General features: G+C 33.7%; 2 protein-coding genes across 4 annotated transcripts in view; one reads left to right on the plus strand and one right to left on the minus strand.

Annotated features, from left to right (window-relative positions):
• The window catches only part of LOC124438153, a 281,486-nt gene that overhangs the window by 12,946 nt on the left and 250,844 nt on the right, over positions 1-17,696 (plus strand). Inside the window, exons 15-34 of the mRNA XM_046988148.1 lie at positions 3,103-3,957; positions 4,156-4,194; positions 5,059-5,166; positions 5,499-6,181; positions 6,312-6,927; positions 7,094-7,132; positions 7,215-7,278; positions 7,635-7,675; positions 8,140-8,233; positions 8,339-9,258; positions 9,707-9,787; positions 9,994-10,038; positions 10,616-10,639; positions 11,504-12,216; positions 12,599-13,214; positions 14,191-14,205; positions 14,611-14,664; positions 15,074-15,780; positions 16,165-16,756; positions 16,918-16,995. Coding sequence (XP_046844104.1) covers positions 3,168-3,957; positions 4,156-4,194; positions 5,059-5,166; positions 5,499-6,181; positions 6,312-6,927; positions 7,094-7,132; positions 7,215-7,278; positions 7,635-7,675; positions 8,140-8,233; positions 8,339-9,258; positions 9,707-9,787; positions 9,994-10,038; positions 10,616-10,639; positions 11,504-12,216; positions 12,599-13,214; positions 14,191-14,205; positions 14,611-14,664; positions 15,074-15,780; positions 16,165-16,756; positions 16,918-16,995 — 6,319 coding nt within the window. The 5' untranslated portion in view covers positions 3,103-3,167. The remainder of the gene's footprint in view (positions 1-3,102; positions 3,958-4,155; positions 4,195-5,058; positions 5,167-5,498; positions 6,182-6,311; positions 6,928-7,093; positions 7,133-7,214; positions 7,279-7,634; positions 7,676-8,139; positions 8,234-8,338; positions 9,259-9,706; positions 9,788-9,993; positions 10,039-10,615; positions 10,640-11,503; positions 12,217-12,598; positions 13,215-14,190; positions 14,206-14,610; positions 14,665-15,073; positions 15,781-16,164; positions 16,757-16,917; positions 16,996-17,696) is intronic.
• LOC124438186 lies at positions 209-2,618 on the minus strand. Of its 3 annotated transcripts, none has more exons than XR_006945988.1 (4): positions 2,047-2,618; positions 1,573-1,719; positions 998-1,169; positions 209-875 (listed from the first exon to the last, which is right to left on the minus strand). XR_006945988.1 is itself a non-coding variant. In XM_046988204.1 (4 exons), the coding sequence occupies exons 1-3, from the start codon at positions 2,197-2,199 to the stop codon at positions 1,018-1,020; spliced, it is 363 nt and encodes a 120-aa protein (XP_046844160.1). In that variant the 5' UTR covers positions 2,200-2,618; the 3' UTR covers positions 209-875; positions 998-1,017. The 3 variants fall into 3 exon arrangements, 2 of the variants coding, with proteins under 2 accessions (XP_046844160.1, XP_046844161.1); XM_046988204.1 differs by having other exon boundaries at positions 998-1,080; XM_046988205.1 differs by lacking the exon at positions 209-875 and having other exon boundaries at positions 977-1,169.

A 17,696-nucleotide genomic window follows, 5' to 3' on the forward strand; every position in this document is an offset into this window, starting at 1 on the left:
GCCACCATGGTTGGCGCGGAGCGAGAAAATTTTCCGAATTTAGACTCCCTAGAACGTCGAAAACGGCTATCTTAGAAAGCAAATGCGTGATATTCATGCAGGAAATAGAACCATTTTGGTTAATTTAAATTGCCGAAGGATCTTATAGTAAAGCAGAGAAACAATTCAAAAATAGTTGCAGATATGTGATTTATTTTCTCAACACTACATACATAAATAGATACCTATGTACATCTTGTAAAGAAACTTTGACAAAAGAACCGAAAAAGGCTCAGATTTGTCATCAACAACTATCAAAAGTTGTGATGAAATTGTCGTGCTGAAATGACAATCATCATTGACTGCATTAAAAAGTTCCCGGAAAAATTCTCACATGCCATGGACGTAAGACATCATCAGCTTGCTATCAGCCATATATGTATACCTATTTGTATAAGAAAGCAAGTCTTCGTGGTTTTTCAATGAACTTCTTTACTACCTCATCATGCAATGTGTTGGCGTCTTCTTTCTCTGACAGTATGTCTTTGTGAATGGAAATCCTGCAAAGAGAACTAAAACGTCCTTGGCTCATAGTATTTCTAAGATAATTTTTTACCTTCTTCAAACAATAAAATGACCTCTCAACTGAAGCACTTGTAATTGACAAAACCCCATTTATCTTTAACAGTTTTACAATTTCTGGAATACTACATTGATAATGGAACTGAAAAATATATTTCAATAATTCATCGCATGAATCACAGTGAAAGTCTTTATCTCTGTAAATAAAACAAAGTTGGCTAACTAGCATTGGTATGTCAAACATATCACCATAAACCTCCTTTAGAAGATTAATCTTTTCTGAGGGCACTTCACCTTTCCAAATCTTAAACACCCTAGGGTAAACAAGGTCAAAAATCTAAAACGCTCCATATCCTGAAATCGCTCAGTAAGCATAGTCACAATTGTGTCAAGAATTAAAAAATACATTTGTTTGTAATTATGCCGTTGGTCATACCTGGTTACTGGTGGTCCCACTTATTCAACAGTGTCCTTGTCTTGCAAGATAGAATAAAGTATGGATGACTGCTCAAGAATTCTCTGGAAAACATGTACCAAGAAACAAAACAAGAAGCCATTAAGGTAGCCAAGTAAACCAGTAACCTTACTTAACGTTTCATCATCCCAACCTATTGGATTATCAGTAAGATTTTCAAATATGTCTATCAGTTTCTCATAGTTAGAATGCAAGACATTGATGACATGAGCCCTATAATACCATCTTGTGTCACCAGGAATAGGAAACTCAAGCCTATGGGATGATAGTAAAGCTTTTCTTTTGGGGGGAATTGCTAGTAAAGGTGCAGAAAGCACTAATATTAACAAAGAAAATCTTAACAGGTGAGATGGAGGATGCAGCTTGACATAATACTAGATTTAGTCTATGGGCAGCACAGTGAACAAATTGAGCATAAGGATAATCCTGCTGAACTTGAGCTTGAACACTATTGAGATGACCAGACATAACAGATGCACCATCATAAGTCTGTCCAATAAATTTCTCTTTCACATTATTGTATTGACTTAACTTACCTTAACTACTGATGATATAGCAGTTGCAGTCCTATCACAACTGACATCAACAAACCCAAGCTGTCTTTCAATGACACTTTCCCCTTTGTCCATTCGAACAATTACACTGAATAGTTCTTTGGTAGAAACATCAGTTGCCTCATCAACCTGTATAGTTAAGAAAGTGCAGCAATATATTTCCTTTAAAATCTCATCCTTTATTATCTTATCAAGACAATCAATCAAATCATTCTGAACATCAATAGAGACTCCAGTAAACCGCCCTTCCCCAGCAAGGTGGGCTTCAGCAAGCCTTCCATGTAATCGCCTTTCAAAAACAGAATCTATCTTGGCAAAACTTTCAAGTAGCTCTTTATAATTTCCTCTATTCATGCTGCTACTAGATTCATCATGCCCCCTAAATGCAAGCTCTTGCCTAGACAAGTATAAAACAGCTTCTGTTATGGTTTTCAACATTTCCCTGTTTTGCCTTACCTCCTCGTTATGACGCTGAATCTCTTCACGTCTAGTTTGTGACATGATACAGTCGATACGAGGCTGAAAACCATAGGTCTTCCAGGTCTTGTAGGCACCCATGTGCGATTTTGCCTTCTCATGCTTCTTACAATCGGATAGGAAATTCTTCATGTTTTTGAATCCCGTCTGCGTCCATGAAGATGATGATCCAGGGCAAAATAAAAGACAAGGCCAACAGAACAATGCATTCTTTTCTGAGCTACCACAAAGCCAATTATTCTTCGAGTACCAACTTTCCTGAAAGCTTCAAATGCCTGCAGTCGCTTGTAAATTTGGAATTGGCCGCTGCTTTACGAGTATATTTTGCTCGCCTGATAGTCGAACAGAAAAGGGTTTCTTTTGTAGTTCACTTGTTATATCGATTTCATTAGCCGAAGCCATTGTAATGTAAGTTATCACGATTTCCGAACGTATATTTCGAAAGGTCAAAATTCAAGTCACGCTTTTGAAAATGAGATGTTGTTAAACGTTTGAGTGTGTTCACAGCTACTCTCAACCAATCAGATTACAGATATTCCCACTATAGATTTTACTATTTGGTCGGGCTGAATTTTCAGAGCCCGACTAGATGTTGAAAACAGCGCATTTGAGTTTGCTCAGTTGCTGTCAACCAATCAGATTGCAGATAATCCCACTATAGATTTTACTATTTGGTCGGGCTGAATTTTCAGAGCCCGACTAAACTGCGTAATGCCTGGCACTAGAAATGCACTAGTCATTGTTGCTAAGTAACGTTTAAAAATATGACAATTTTGCTAATAACGACGCAATTTGACAAATATTACACTAATAGACTGTGGATTATTCTAAAAAGAGTCGCAGAATTAAAAATTTTCGCAAATCCAATTTTAAAGAAAACAAATTTTTCATTTTTGGGAAAATATTTGGTCGGGCTGGGCCCGACCAGCCAGACCGCTAGCTACGCCACTGTGTGTAAACCGATGGTTTTGGTCTTTAACACATATAATGTGCATCTTTCTCATCTTTCTCATAATCAATTTTTACGTATTGCAGATACTGATATGACAAATTAATGAGAAATTACTTTGAAGAAAAGAAAAGTTTAACGACTGTCCAGCATGATTTCTGCTAAAATGGCTCGCGGTAAGTTGACCCTGTTATGCCGTAAAGATGAAAAATATTACGCGTTGACTTGTTGCCACGTTGGTTTGTCACTTCATTTGGAGTGGAATGATGACTTTGCTGCGATTCAAGATGAAATTAGTAAAAACAAGGAAAGCATTCAGCGTTTATTGCATAAAAATAAATATACTTTCTCAGATGATGACAGCGTGGTTGGTCATTTTTCTGACTTCTCTTATTGTCCTGATATCGATATCATGTCTATCACTGTTGGCAATGAAGAGGATTTTCAGAAACTTGTTGGTGATGAATTGGAAGATGTTGATTCAAAATTTGATGACGTATTTATCAAAATTCACGAAAGGCTATTCCAAGGGGAATCTGTGATAGTTCGCACAGACACTGGTATTTTTGGCTCCTTGTGTGAACTTATGTATTCAGTTTTTGTTGAAAAACATGTGATTTTGCGTAATGTTATCATGATAAAAAGTGATGAGTCATTTCTTAAGGATGGTGACGCTGGTGTTCTTGTTTATTTTTTGGATGAAAAAAATAATTGGCAACCGTTTGCGTATGGAATTGCAGAAATAACTAATAATCACGGGACATATTATGCCTGCATGAGATTAAACATTGCCTTAAAAGCACTCGGCCTTCAGGGTGGTCAGTTGTTTAAACCGAGGAACAAAGGTGACACTCTATCCGTTAGTGATAAACACATCGACGTTGACACTGCATTGAACAAAACCAACCGTGACGACAATGGTCGTACTGCCTCTTATAAAGGTAAAAAGTTGTGTAATTTTATTTTCCTTTAATTTTTCTTTAATATTTTACTGGTCGAAACGTTTTTAATGTGACAACGGTAATGACAATTGATAATACAATATAAATAACGTCTTACAAGTATAAAAAAATATACATACAGCAATCGACTTTTTGACTATCAATTTTTCATACTTTTGTGTCTTTGTGATGTTTTAGAGAAAGCTGACGAGAGAACATATCAGGAACGTGAACAAGGTAAGCATAGTGGAAATCATCATATTATTGTTTGAGTTGAATATTTTTAGTATAGTATAAACTACACTTTTCACTATTGTAGATGTTTAAACAGATGCAATATAAAATACTTTAAATGAAGATATGATCTTCGCACTTTGTTGGACAATTTAAGCAATTGTCTCATGAACCTGAAAAAAATTCAGGTGACTCAACGGGATAAAACATTCTTTCGTATAAAATACATGGCAGCTTTTGGTTATTCGATGAAAACAACAATGCTCTCAACACTTTTTTTTCTGTGTTGACAGAAGACATTTCGATAATTATTTTCGATGGTCATAATTTGCTTATTTTAGAAACTATAGCAAAATAGTAAAAATCGGTAACAAATCTGTAGTTTGCTACAGATTTTCATCCGATTTTTCGAGTCCGACGACTTTCCATGTATGACAAGAACACGTAATATGTCGTCAGTGTCGGTCAGACAAATCGTTGTGTTTAAACGTACCTGTAAATGTCGGCTTGACAAAACAGTTTGTGTAAACGTACCTTTAGAAACTACGTAATGTGCTTTACCAAATACATAAACAAAGATTGATTTTTAAGTAGAGTGTGGTTACAAGTATCTCTGAGTGCTTCAATGAAAAATAGAATAATAAAGTTGTTAATATTACAATTTTTGAAAAATTTTCTTATTGTGTTACTAATTTTAATAAATTTGAGTCGCAACTGTAATATTTTTCTTTTAATTCACAGCCAATTAACGTTATCAGGATTAGAATAGTTAAATTTCAATTTTTTGCAATTTTTTTTGCAGTCTGTTTGCAATAGTTACTGTTATGTTAATTATGTTAATAGTATTTATTGTTCATTTTACTACAGCGACATACACTTATTCAAGCCCACTTGAAATTGCTGAGAAAACGGACAACAAAATACTCAATCTGAAGTTTCTAGCCCAGATGCATATCAATGAATATCACAATTTGGGTAAGACACTATTTAAAATATAAAGCTAATTCTTTGCAATAAAAATGTAAGATATCGAATCCACATTCCTGTTGATTATCTAAAGTTAAAATGCAGGTCATATTTTCGCAGTTTATATTTAAGCAATTTTAAATATTTGCTCATGATTATGTAGCAAATGTACTTTGAAACCACGATTTCTGCTTGCACTTGAAACTAACAGAGCCAGAGGCGTACTGAAATTTTAGACTGATGAAAACTTTTACACCACATTAATATTAGAATTATTGAAATGTCTATTGACTATTTGACTATTTTTTATATTTTGCTAAATGGCCTACAATTATTTTAAGTTGGGAAGTCGCAAGAATGGAATTGCGTTGACAAATCAGTGATGCATCGCGAAAAGTTTGAAATGATGCAAAAACATTGGCTTGAACATCCAGGTGATATTAGAATTAAAGGCGATGTACGTGTGATTTTCATGGACGAGTTCTTGATTGGCGAAGGAAGTGATGGAACCGTTTATCTTGGTTTGGGAAAGGATGGTTATGGAAAAGCTGTAAAACGAATCCTTAATAATAGATGTATCCATTCTGCACTACAAGAAAAGAATGTTTTGAATGAGCCAAACGCAAAGGAGTCGAAGCATGTTGTAAAGTATTGGAACTTCGTAGAAGAGGAAGGAGAAGATTTTGTCTATTTGATATTAGACTTGTGTGAACAAACTTTGACAAGTTTTGTTGAGTCTACTAGTTTAGATACACTTCACGAAACCCTTCCCGAAATCCTTAAACAAATTTTAAATGGATTATCTGATCTTCATAATGGTCCAAATTTTATTCTTCATCGGGATTTAAAGCCTTCTAATGTTCTTCAAGACGTGAAAGGCAAATTTATGATAGCTGACTTTGGCCTTAGTCGAATATTGAAAAGTAAATCAACACATCAAAGCAGTCCTGGTACAGGCAGTTATGGTTGGTCCGCTCCTGAATCCTTGCGTGATGGTCGTTACAAGAAAGAGTCTGATATAATGGTAGATATGTTCGTTACAAAATATATAGCTATTGTTCAGTTCTGCAAATAACTAATAAACTCAATTTTTTAGCATTTCAGTATCTACAGTTGATGTTGTGACTATTTATGGTTTTTTTTATTGATATTAGAGTGCAGGAATGGTGGCTTATTATGTTGCAACAAAAGGGAAACATGCTTTTGGAACTAAAGAGAATAGATTGAAAAACTTAATAAATGGAAACCCTGTTGGCTTGAAAAAAATCGATGATGTTCAACTTAAAGATCTTCTTTCATGGATGCTACAGCATAAGCCTGAACTCAGGCCATCAGCCAGCGAGGCGTTAAAACATCCTTATCTACAATCCAATGAGGAAAAGTTTGACATGCTGTGTGATGTTGGAAACCAACCGGAGATAAAACAACCACAATGTCAAAATTCAGATGTTCGTGAGCAATTGAATCGTCGCTCAAAATGGATGAAACTTATCCATGATGAAGTTTTGAAAGATTTAAAAACATTTGAAGTAAACAACAAAGAAAGGACTGTAACCTACGAGTCTTCATGGGCAAGTTGTTTGAGATTCATACGTAACGTTGATCAGCACTGGCATGATAAACCTCGTCCACGTTTATCCCCATTTATCAAAGAAGGCAACTATAAAGAGTATTTCATTCAACGTTTTCCCGAACTTCCTCTTCTGGTGCACAAAATTATTAGATCGACTGACTGGAAAACAAGACCTAAATTGCAAAAACATTTTCCGAGTAAGTAAAACATTCGAAATTATTTTTAGTGTATACGAATTAAATAGCTATATATAGAGTTCAATTTACGATTTACAATGTCGAGAAATGCCACAAGTTCAATTACATAGTTCATTTTGTTTGGAGGAGACTGTAAAAATTATGTTCTTTGTCTTCCTTACTGTAGGTCGCATCTCTTTAAAACGGTCTATACAATATGTTGAAGGTGATTTGAGCTACGTTGGGTTATTTTATTACTGTATTTTGATAAGGCCTCTGACAAATCTGTGTTTATATTTTGCGTACAGGTGACAGCGTCAGCAAAGGCTATACCGATGAAAAGGAATTGTCGTCTGCAATACCTCACAAAAAGTAAGCACATCAAATTTGATCAATTTTGAAATAAAAATAGTCCGTTTTCTCTTCATTTCATCTTGAAAGAAGGATTTTATAATTTATTTTTTGGGATGACACGCTTGGTCGATGACGATGTTTAAAAAGGCAAAAAATTTTATCTTTAATCCTGTATTTTTATAATTATATTAAAAGTTTCGGAAATACAATATTAAAATAAGGAAATATAACTTCAGCTGGTATATTACTACTGAATTTTACAGCTGATTGGCATTTTTATTGCTCTGCAAAAAACAGCATAGCTGCTGTAATTATTTTCCCACAAGTGATCTTTATATAACTTTGGACTGATTTTCTGGTTGTACTGTTGACAGAAAATTGCAAAATGATGGAGATATCTTCAAGAAATTTTCAGGTAGGATGGAATGACCATTTAATGACCAATGTACACGCAATCGACTTGTTATGCGAGCAATTAATTTCAAAAGTTGGCATTTTTCAATTCTTCAAAACAACAAAGCGTTTCCTTGCAGCAGTTTTATAGAAAAAATATCAAATTTGAATTGTTTCATTGAGGAAATAACACGATAACCATGTGGAGACATTAGCTAATTTGCATGTAGTCAGAAAAAAGAAAGATTGAAAAAATTCCTTCCTTTAAAATTGGTGTGACTTTATAAGCTATTGATTTAACTTTCATAGCTATATCATGTTGCATTATAAAGTCAGTAAATATAACTTTGATTTTTGTTAGTGGAAGGAAAGAGTTTAAACACGTTAGCTGCTTTTGAATTAAAAATAGAATGTAAATTTCATTCACTTATTTTTTATTTTTTGTCCAGTGCATGGTCGAGATTTATTATATGTCTTTTTTTGTAGATAAAGCTCCAATTCCCAACACGAGTGACTTTAAAAATACGTTTTTAACCGAAGGTTTCAAAATTAAAGATTGTGTGCATGAAAAATTGAAAAGGTAATGATTTCTTATCATATTTAGTATAATTTTGATTCATTTGGCTTGACAAGCCGCCATCATGCTGATTTTTGGTCGAACACCATGACGTTTTCACATTCACAGTTTTTCTTGGCTTTGTTGCAAATATGGCATAGCTCATCCGAACAAAGAGATGCCTTATCTTCATTTGTACCTCGAAGTGGACAAAGAAATGAGAGGGAAAGATTTGAAACCAGAAATCAATAAGATATTAAATGGCAATGCTTCAGAATACATTGAATTACGTTTTGTCGACCGATCAGACGGAATAATAATTCGGCCACTATCCAACATGGTTCACTCAAAGCGTGATGATGAGCCTAATGAAGAATCTTGTGGCACTTTGACTCTGTTCAGCTGTAAAGATGGCAAACATTACGCGTTGACTTGTCTTCATGTTGGATATGGAAAAATTCTGGAAGGTGCCGATCAAATCTTTTACATTCGAGACCAAATTGAAAATGATAAATTGGCATTTGAGAAATTTCAACTAAAAAACAAGTACTCTTATACTCATCAAAACAGCATAAAAATACCTCTTGGCGAGCTATTTCATTACTCATTTAATCTTGAAACCGACATCATGGCAATCTTAATTGATGACAAAGAAAATGAATTTACTGCAGCTGAAATAAAGATGCCGAGTTCTTTTGATGCTGTGTTTGATAATTTGTTATCAAAGGCAAATAAAAAAGTTTATAAAGTTGGTGACGAGTTTGGCTTGAACGTCATTGATGGCATCAGTCGTAGCGTTTTTGACAACAACAACAATTTAGTGTTTCGTGACATAGTGGCAGTAAAGAGTGATAACGAATTCCTCCGGCCTGGAGATTCTGGTTGCCTGGTGTATTATTATGATGAGAACAACAAAAAGATACCATTTGCGTATGGAGTTGCTGCAGTGACCAAGAAAAACGAGACTTATTATGTTTGCATGAGATTAAAAGATGGTTTAGAAAAGTTGGGACTTCTCGAAAATGTCTCCTTCAAAGATTTTTCACGTGGTACTAAATTATTACTCTTTGTGATGAAGAACATATATATGCATCATTTAAAACCTATGTACTCATTTGACTTATGTTCATTTATATATTATTTTTACAGGCATTAATTTGTTTAGAATTTATTCATTAATTTAACATTTGCGCAATTTTTTTCAGTCTCAATGTTTCCGCATTTAAAGGGAACTTTACTGCATATTTACATAAGATCATTACACTAGAATATTTGCATAAGATCGTTAAAAGTATGCAAAGCCAATGTGGGCAGGAAAAAACCAAAATGCATGCCAAAAAATGTTCTTTATGAAAATGCTCTTTGTGAATTAGATATTGGTTTGAGTCGTTAAAAAAATAACAAGCGTTTTCAAAATGTCAGCGTTTTGACAGATTGCTATTTTTAACTACTACTTATATTATCATTTGGTAATGTTATTTATTTGCATTGTTCCAGCTTCGAAAAAAAGGGAACCTTCTGTATGCCAATCGAATGATAATGACAGTTTCGAAGACAGCGATGCAATGCCTTCATCAGGTAACAAAATTTCTATTTTTCAGAAAAATCATTCTTCATTGCTATTTTTATCATTCTATCATTGCTCTTTTTAACTACTTCCGTTATAATGGTGCAAAATAATAAATTTTAAAATGTTTATTCATTCCTATACTGTCACCATTTTACGACGGTGAGATACTCAACTGTGAATCGAATGCAAAACATAAATATAAACTTTGTGCTAGGGATTAATGATGAAAAGAGTGTGGAAGAAGGATACATTTGTGAAGGTTTGGTTATAAACCTGCAACATTCTCAATAAATCAAAGCGTTCTCAACTTTCACTAAGTTGCAACTAAAATATTTTTTTGCTATTGCGCTTGCACACGACGATATTAAAATTGTTGTTTTCAAAATTGATTGTACAAAATATGTGTTTGTCTACAATAACCTTAAAAATATAATGATAGCTATATATAAAAATACTTTCATTTGTTTCCACATATTACATTATTACTCATGTGACGACCAATATCTTGACCAATGGATATTTTCCTCGTAATGAATACAGAAACAAACATGTTGTTGTTGAAGACAAAAACCAATCAAAAATACTTTTTATAATGGAAAATTGTAATTTGTGGTTCTGTAATTTTTATATTTTCTCATATTTATAGTCGGTGTGGTATTATGATGCGACCAAATATTAAAAGAAGCCCATACATTAACATTGTTCACAGTTCATGATAAAGAGCCCATTAAATTGTTTTGTTGTGTTATAAATCAAACAAAAAATGCTCTAGTTGCTTGTCACTATAACTATATAATATTTTAATATTATTTTATTATTTATTTTTCATTATGCAGAAGAGGGAAAACAACGTTTGGAAGGTTGGTATAACGAATTATTTTCAGTTTCGTAAAGGATTATGATTAATTTTTTTTACTACTCTCAATTGCTTGAGTTGGAAAATGCTATGTAAATTTTTAATGACTATTAATTAGGAATGAAACACTCTTTTCATTGCATGCATAAAAATGTCCGTATCTGAACGTAAAGTGCATCATGTCGTAAGCAACCATCTTAACTATTTCTTATTGTTCCCAGTTAAAACAAAGTCAGTTATTGAAGGGATCATTGCTTTGTAAACATTTGTAGAGATCATTGAGTAAATTCAATTTATTTTAAGAGGATTTTTGGTCAGGACATTCCGATACTAAATATTATGTTTTATGTTAATGTGAAAAGGATGTGTGTTTTATCCTTTGCAGAATTGCTCAATCTAGTGTAGCAGATCTAGCGTTTGTCAAAATGAATTATAGATGCTCAATTTTAAATTCAAAATATATTCAAACCAAAACTTTTGAATTTGAATTTCAAAAAAATTAAACTTTATCAATGGACTTGCCTCTTTGTATTTGCAAATGGAAATATATCCAAGCATGAGCTGCAGCAATTTATTTTGACGTACCCTAGATCCGCCACTGGCTTTAGTGAGTTAAAGGTTGGTATGGTCGTGCAATGAACTAATCGTGGAACGTCGATTATTGCGTGTGAATTGTATGATGACCAACTCATTTCTACCGGAGTAAACTTTATTTCCATATCAAAGTAAAAACATCCGTGTTTTCTCATCCTGAAAAAAACACAGCAATATTACATGTTATGTAATATTGCCAAAACAAATAAAAATGTGAATTGATGAATTTATCAGTCGTTTTTTAATTTTTCCTGATTTGTACTTCTCCTTTAAGTTCAAGAATTGTTGCGTCAACCATGGAAATGTTTTGATAAATCAATAATGCATCAGGAAAAGTTTAAGAAAATGGAGGAATATGGACGCAAACATCCAGAAAAAGTTACACTGCTCAGTGGATTGCGTGTAATTTTCAAGGAGGAGTTTTTGCTTGGCAAAGGAAGTGATGGAACCCGTGTTTACCTTGCCCTGGGAAACAATGGTTATGGAAAAGCAGTAAAGCGAATACACAAAGATAGCGGCAAAGACTTTGCAAATCGAGAAAAAGAAATTTTGAATGAATTGAATGCAAGGCGTTCGAATTATGTTGTGAATTTTTGCCATTTAGAAGAGAACCTTGACGAAGAGTATTTGTACATGATATTAGATTTGTGTGAAGAATCGTTAGAGAGTTATGTGAAATCTTCTTCTCTGCAACATCTTCAAAAAGTCATTCCTACAATTCTTATGCAGATTTTAAAAGGTTTAGCTGATCTTCACAGTGGTCCGTGTCCTATTCTTCATAGGGATTTAAGACCATCAAACGTTCTTCGAGATGTACAAGGAAATTTTTTAATCGCTGACTTTGGAATAAGTCATATGTTATCTAATGAAACTTTAACACATCAAAGCATACAGAGAGGAGCTAAAAATTGGATAGCTCCAGAGTCATATAACGCATCAGATGATACAATTAATAAAGTTCGTTACAAAAAAGAGTCTGACATTATGGTAAGTTCTTGAAGTAGAACTAGAGGTCCAACTACAGCTCAATGTTTTATTTGCATTCAATTAAATATTGGTATTTGGTAGTGATAATGATTTTACCTCAATTTTTTTCTGTGCCTCGATTGTATCGTCATATAGTGTCAACCTATAAATTTAAATAGCAATAAATTAATTTTTATCAATCGTGTTACAGTTACAATGGTATATTCCTTGTTTAGATTACTTTTGATACATATATATGGCTACAATTCTATTTGGAGAAAATTTTTTAGATTTTTTTAAGCTGCACATTTACTGTTGAGTTCTGAAAATCGCAAATAGATTTAATCTTTAAGGTTTTAGTATCCACCACTGACTGTTTATGACAATTTTTTATTGAAAATAGAATGCCGGAATGGTGGCTTATTATGTTGCAACAAAGAGAAAACATCCTTTTGGAACTGAACAGCATAGACTGGACAACATTTTGAATGGAAACCCAGTTGGCTTGGACGAAATCAAGGATGCCACGCTCAAAGACCTTTTATTGTGGATGCTACAGTTAAAACCTGAAGACAGGCCATCTGCCGATAAGGCGTTAAAGCACCCTTATCTACAATCAGATGAAGAGAAATTTAACATGCTATGTGATATGGGAAACAAACTGGAGGTGAAACATTCACGAAGTCAAAATTCTCCCACTTCAGACGTTCATAAGCAGTTGCATGGTTCCACAGAATGGATGAAGCGTATCGATGATGAAGTCGTCAAAGATTTGATCAACTTTGAAGTAAACGACAGTATAAGAACTCTAAAGTACGAGTCTACATGGGCAGGATGCTTAAGATTTCTACGAAACGTTGACCAACATTGGCAAAATAAGCCTTGTCCGCATCTATCACAATATGTGAATTATAAAAAGTATTTCCTGCAAATTTTCCCGGAGCTTCCTCTTCTGGTGCACAAAGTCATAAGGTCGAATGACTGGAAATCCTCTCCAGATCTGGAAGAACACTTTGCTAGTAAGTTAACGATTAAAATATTTCTTTTTTGTCAATGATGTAGCTAATCAATCTCTAAAATCTCTAAGTGTAAAAAATGCAACCTAGTCAGTCAGTTATTCCGGTTATACAGTCGAAGTGTAAATTTTCTGCGTTTGATTTGTCGCGATATGTTTGTTTATCAGTGCATCAAAGATTGTCATGAAGAAGCTAACCATTTTAAAAATTTTATCTCCAGCATCCCCTTTGACGTTATGAAATGGTTCAAACGCAAATATATTTTTAACATATACTAATATTGATGTGGAGATAAACAAGAAGTAAGTGTTTGCAGTGACGGCGAAGCAACATTATGAAGTCCGGGGCTAAGTCTTCAATTCTACTATGGCGTCTTAAAAAAGACCTCTAAACAATGACTTCAGCTCAGTCTAAATATATTTTTTGCAAAAAGTAGGGGCTTCAGCTCTCCCAGTCCCCCAGGCTGTTAACGTTAGTGCAAAGCTTATGATTAACTGTAAGGATTTTTACAGTTAGACAAAGTATGACCCTCACACTCCAAAAAGTGTTTATCTTGTCGATAAAGTTTTGAATGTTCCAATATCAGCAATGTACATGGTTATGAATAATGAACATTTCCTAAGAAATTTGTCTCCACAGGAGCAATACTTCCTAGTAAATATGGTCCCACTTCGGAAATTTGGCCCCCCTTACAAACTTTAACATCTATTTCAAAAATGGTGCAATTTTTTGCAAAACCAAGATCACAGACGATCTAACATAATACAAGTTATGTAGATTTATACATGACTCATTGAACCTGTCTTGTTTAAACAAAGAAGATATGTTTTGTTACTGTTTATATGTTTTTAATCATATTATATTTTATTACTTATGTTCTCTAACGGTTTAATCAAAATTAGTATTTTACGAGTTTTTTGTCTCTGTATTGACGTATCATATGTAAATGAAAAAACAATTTTTCTTCTTTATATTGCAGGAGAAATCAATAGAGGTTAGTAGCTATGTTCATGCAATAAAGTAAGGACGAATATTTGTATAGATATCACAATAACAAACAGATAAAGATAAATTTTCTTCCCTCAACAAGGCGAAAGTTAATATGAAATATTGATATGATTCTATCCTTCTTGGTGCTTATGTTTTTAGTACATGGATATTTATGGTTGTTTAAAGCAGTCTATATCCAATGAAATATAAAAGGTTTGAGGGGGAGTGTTCTACGTCATGGGACCAACTTTATTGTGTCTTTGTTGGATCAAATATCCCAAAATTTTAGTCCGACCGACATTTTTTTAGTCTTTTATCCGTTTGTGGAGCGACTTTTTATTCATAATTTACAAAAACTGGGTAGTGTAACATGTGATATACACGTTTATTTTCTTTATCATGTGTTTAGATGCAGACGATAATTTGGATAAACGCTTTTGGATGAACACAAGCTTTTCAGAAGGTAACCTTAAACACATTAGGTTCTTTAATTTTCCGAACTCTTTTCACCACGACAGATGCTTTCATCTTTGATTTTTCAATCTCAATGTTTCCACATTTAAAGTGAAAAGATCCTAATGTCCCTCAACGTCCTTTGAACTAAATATCCCTCATCCGTGTGTTTGGAAGCAGGGAAATACGCTGTTAATATAAATAAACTCAAGACAAGGCAAACATGTTGTTATGTTATGTTATTATTTAGTAGCTAAATATAAAATTCAGTTCACCTTAACGGCCAAAGTGGTGTAGGTATTTCAAATCTTGTCTAATAGCCACATTTTCTTAATGTGCGTATAATTAGAAAATTAAATTGCTTCTTGATACATTGATATATTCCTTTCTAAATAGTCTACTTTACTTTTTAATTGAAGAATTGCTGTCTCAACCGTGGAAATGTTATGATAAATCAATAATGCACCAGCAAAAGTTCAGAATGATGGAAGAATATGGGCAGAAAAATCCAAGAAAAGTTAAACTTGTAAATGGTGTAAAGGTTATTTGTTCTGAAGAGTTTCTGCTTGGTAAAGGAAGTGATGGAACTCGTGTTTACCTTGGACTCGGAAACGATGGATACGGAAAAGCCGTAAAACGATTGCTTCGAGATAACTGTGCGGAGTTAGCCAAACGAGGAAAAGATATTTTGAATGAGTTTAATGCCAAGCGTTCAAATTATGTTGTGAATTATTGGCATCTTGAAGAAGAACCAGGCACAGATTATTTGTATTTGATATTAGATTTGTGTGAAGAATCGTTAGAAAGTTTTGTGAAATCTTCTACTTTGCAATATCTTCAAAAAGCACTTCCTAGAATTCTTATGCAGATTTTAAAAGGTTTAGCTGATCTTCACAGCGGTCCGTGTCCTATTCTTCATCGGGATTTAAGACCATCAAACGTTCTTCGAGATGTACAAGGAAATTTTCTAGTCGCGGACTTTGGTGTAAGTCATATGTTATCTGATGAAACTTCGACACATCGGAGCATACAAAGAGGAGCTAAATATTGGATAGCTCCAGAGTCATATAACGCATCAGATGATACAATTAATAAAGTTCGTTACAAAAAAGAGTCTGACATTATGGTAAGTTCTTGAAGTAGAAATAAAGGTTCAACAACAGGTCAATGTCGTTTTTGCATTTGAATGTTGTATTTGGTAGGGATATCATTATCACTGCCACTGATATCATTATCACTTTTAAATAAAATTTTTGTTTACCTCCATTGTACAGTCATATAGTGGCGAAAGAAAAATTGTACTGTATAAAATATAAAAACATGTATATGTATGATAATGAATTGTTGTTATTGCCTTATTGGTTTTACGATTGTATGTCTCTCATTTAGATTGCTCTAAAAAATTATGGCTACGACTCTTAATTGGAGAACATTTTGCTGATTTTTTTCGAACTGAACTTATATTTTAGCAAGTATCAAATAAATTAACTCCATTTTTTATTGAAAATAGAATGCCGGAAAGGTGGCTTATTATGTTGCAACAAAGGGGAAACATCCTTTTGGAATTGAACGTCATAGACTGGACAACATTTTGAAAGGAAACCCAGTTGGCTTGGACGAAATCAAGGATGCCACGCTCAAAGACCTTTTATCGTGGATGCTACAGCTAAAACCGGAAGACAGACCATTGGCCAACGAAGCGTTAAAGCACCCTTATCTACAAACCGATAAGGAGAATTTCGATTTTCTGTGTGATGTTGGGAATGAACCAGAAATAAAGACATCATCTCCACATTCTCTTCCCTCAAATCTTCGTGAGCAGTTAAACCTTTCAATAGATTGGATGGACCGTATCGATCCTGAATTTTTTAATCATTTCAATAAAGTATCCGACTCTACATGGTTAGGTTGCTTAAGATTTTTACGAAACGTTCGCCAGCATTGGCATGATGAATCTCGTCCAGAACTGTCATCATGTGTTAAAGATGGAAACTATCAAGAGTATTTTCTTCAACTTTTTAAGGAACTGCCTCTTCTAGTTCACAGAACCATAAGATTGAGTGAATGGAAGACAAGACCTGTTCTAAAGAAACGTTTTCCAAGTAAGACACAGAAATGAGTTTTCATTTTTGATGGCCAAGCTATAAATTAGGGGTCCATTACACTATATTTGTTATTTTCACTCTAGTTCTCCTCTTCATTTATTGTACTTAATGCATGTATGTTTTGAATTCTGTATATTGCGGTTGCAAACATTTTTTAGACAGTGCATATTCTGTAAAACGTGAAGAAGGCAAGGGAAAGAAAAGCGAAGCTGTTATTGATTACGCTGATATTAACGGTAAATAGCTATGTAAGAACAAACAAATTCTGTGTACGTGTCACTTTTCTTAAATATTCTACCAAAAACCGTAATCTCTTCACTTGTATCTGGTGCATCATTTTCTAACTTTGTGCAACTGAAAATAACGGTTCAAGCATGTGTGATAGTACTAGCAATAGTCAAAAATCTTTAGACGAGATTAACGATTTGTCCGATATCCAAAGATAGTGACGAGTACCTACGAATCATGGTGATTCAGAGACTTTGGCATAATTTTATCATATGGTAAAAAGAAGCTTATAGCTTATTATGTTGTCAAACTTGTAAAGAACACATATGCAATAGTAAATATTGTGTATCTTTTGCTTTAAGTCAGCAAATGCTTTCACGTCGTATGCATTAATGCTGAAATTGCGAAAAATGCTTGCTTAGAAAAACAAGAGAGTTTTCGATTAGAGTTATTAATCCTTTTAGCAGCTCATTTCACTTATTTTATTTCTTTGCATTATTTATCCTAAGTGTAAATGGTCAGATCAAATGACGAATGGGAAAACAAGAACATTATCGTTTTCATTTTAAAGCTAAAATGTGCCGCATGAATGAAGTCTTTTTATTGTCTGCAAAAGAGGTTTATGGGAAAGCAATTGGCAAGAAGGAAATCAATGATACAACTATTCAAGATCCTCTTTTATGTATGTTTTAATTTAAGGCTCTTAAGC

The sequence above is a fragment of the Xenia sp. Carnegie-2017 genome, unplaced genomic scaffold (assembly GCF_021976095.1).
Source record: "Xenia sp. Carnegie-2017 unplaced genomic scaffold, XeniaSp_v1 HiC_scaffold_19, whole genome shotgun sequence".
NCBI lineage: Eukaryota > Metazoa > Cnidaria > Anthozoa > Malacalcyonacea > Xeniidae > Xenia > Xenia sp. Carnegie-2017.

What these genes read in the sequence shown, in the direction of transcription:
- LOC124438186 (XM_046988204.1), bottom strand. Translation starts at nt 2,199, where the DNA reads ATGAAGAATTTCCTATCCGATTGTAAGAAGCATGAGAAGGCAAAATCG. An exon ending in TTCAGCGTCATAACGAGGAG is followed by an intron (nt 1,720 to 2,046) that starts GTAAGGCAAAAC and finishes TTAACTATACAG; the next exon opens with GTTGATGAGGCAACTGATGT. An exon ending in CTATATCATCAGTAGTTAAG is followed by an intron (nt 1,081 to 1,572) that starts GTAAGTTAAGTC and finishes CATGTTTTCCAG; the next exon opens with AGAATTCTTGAGCAGTCATC.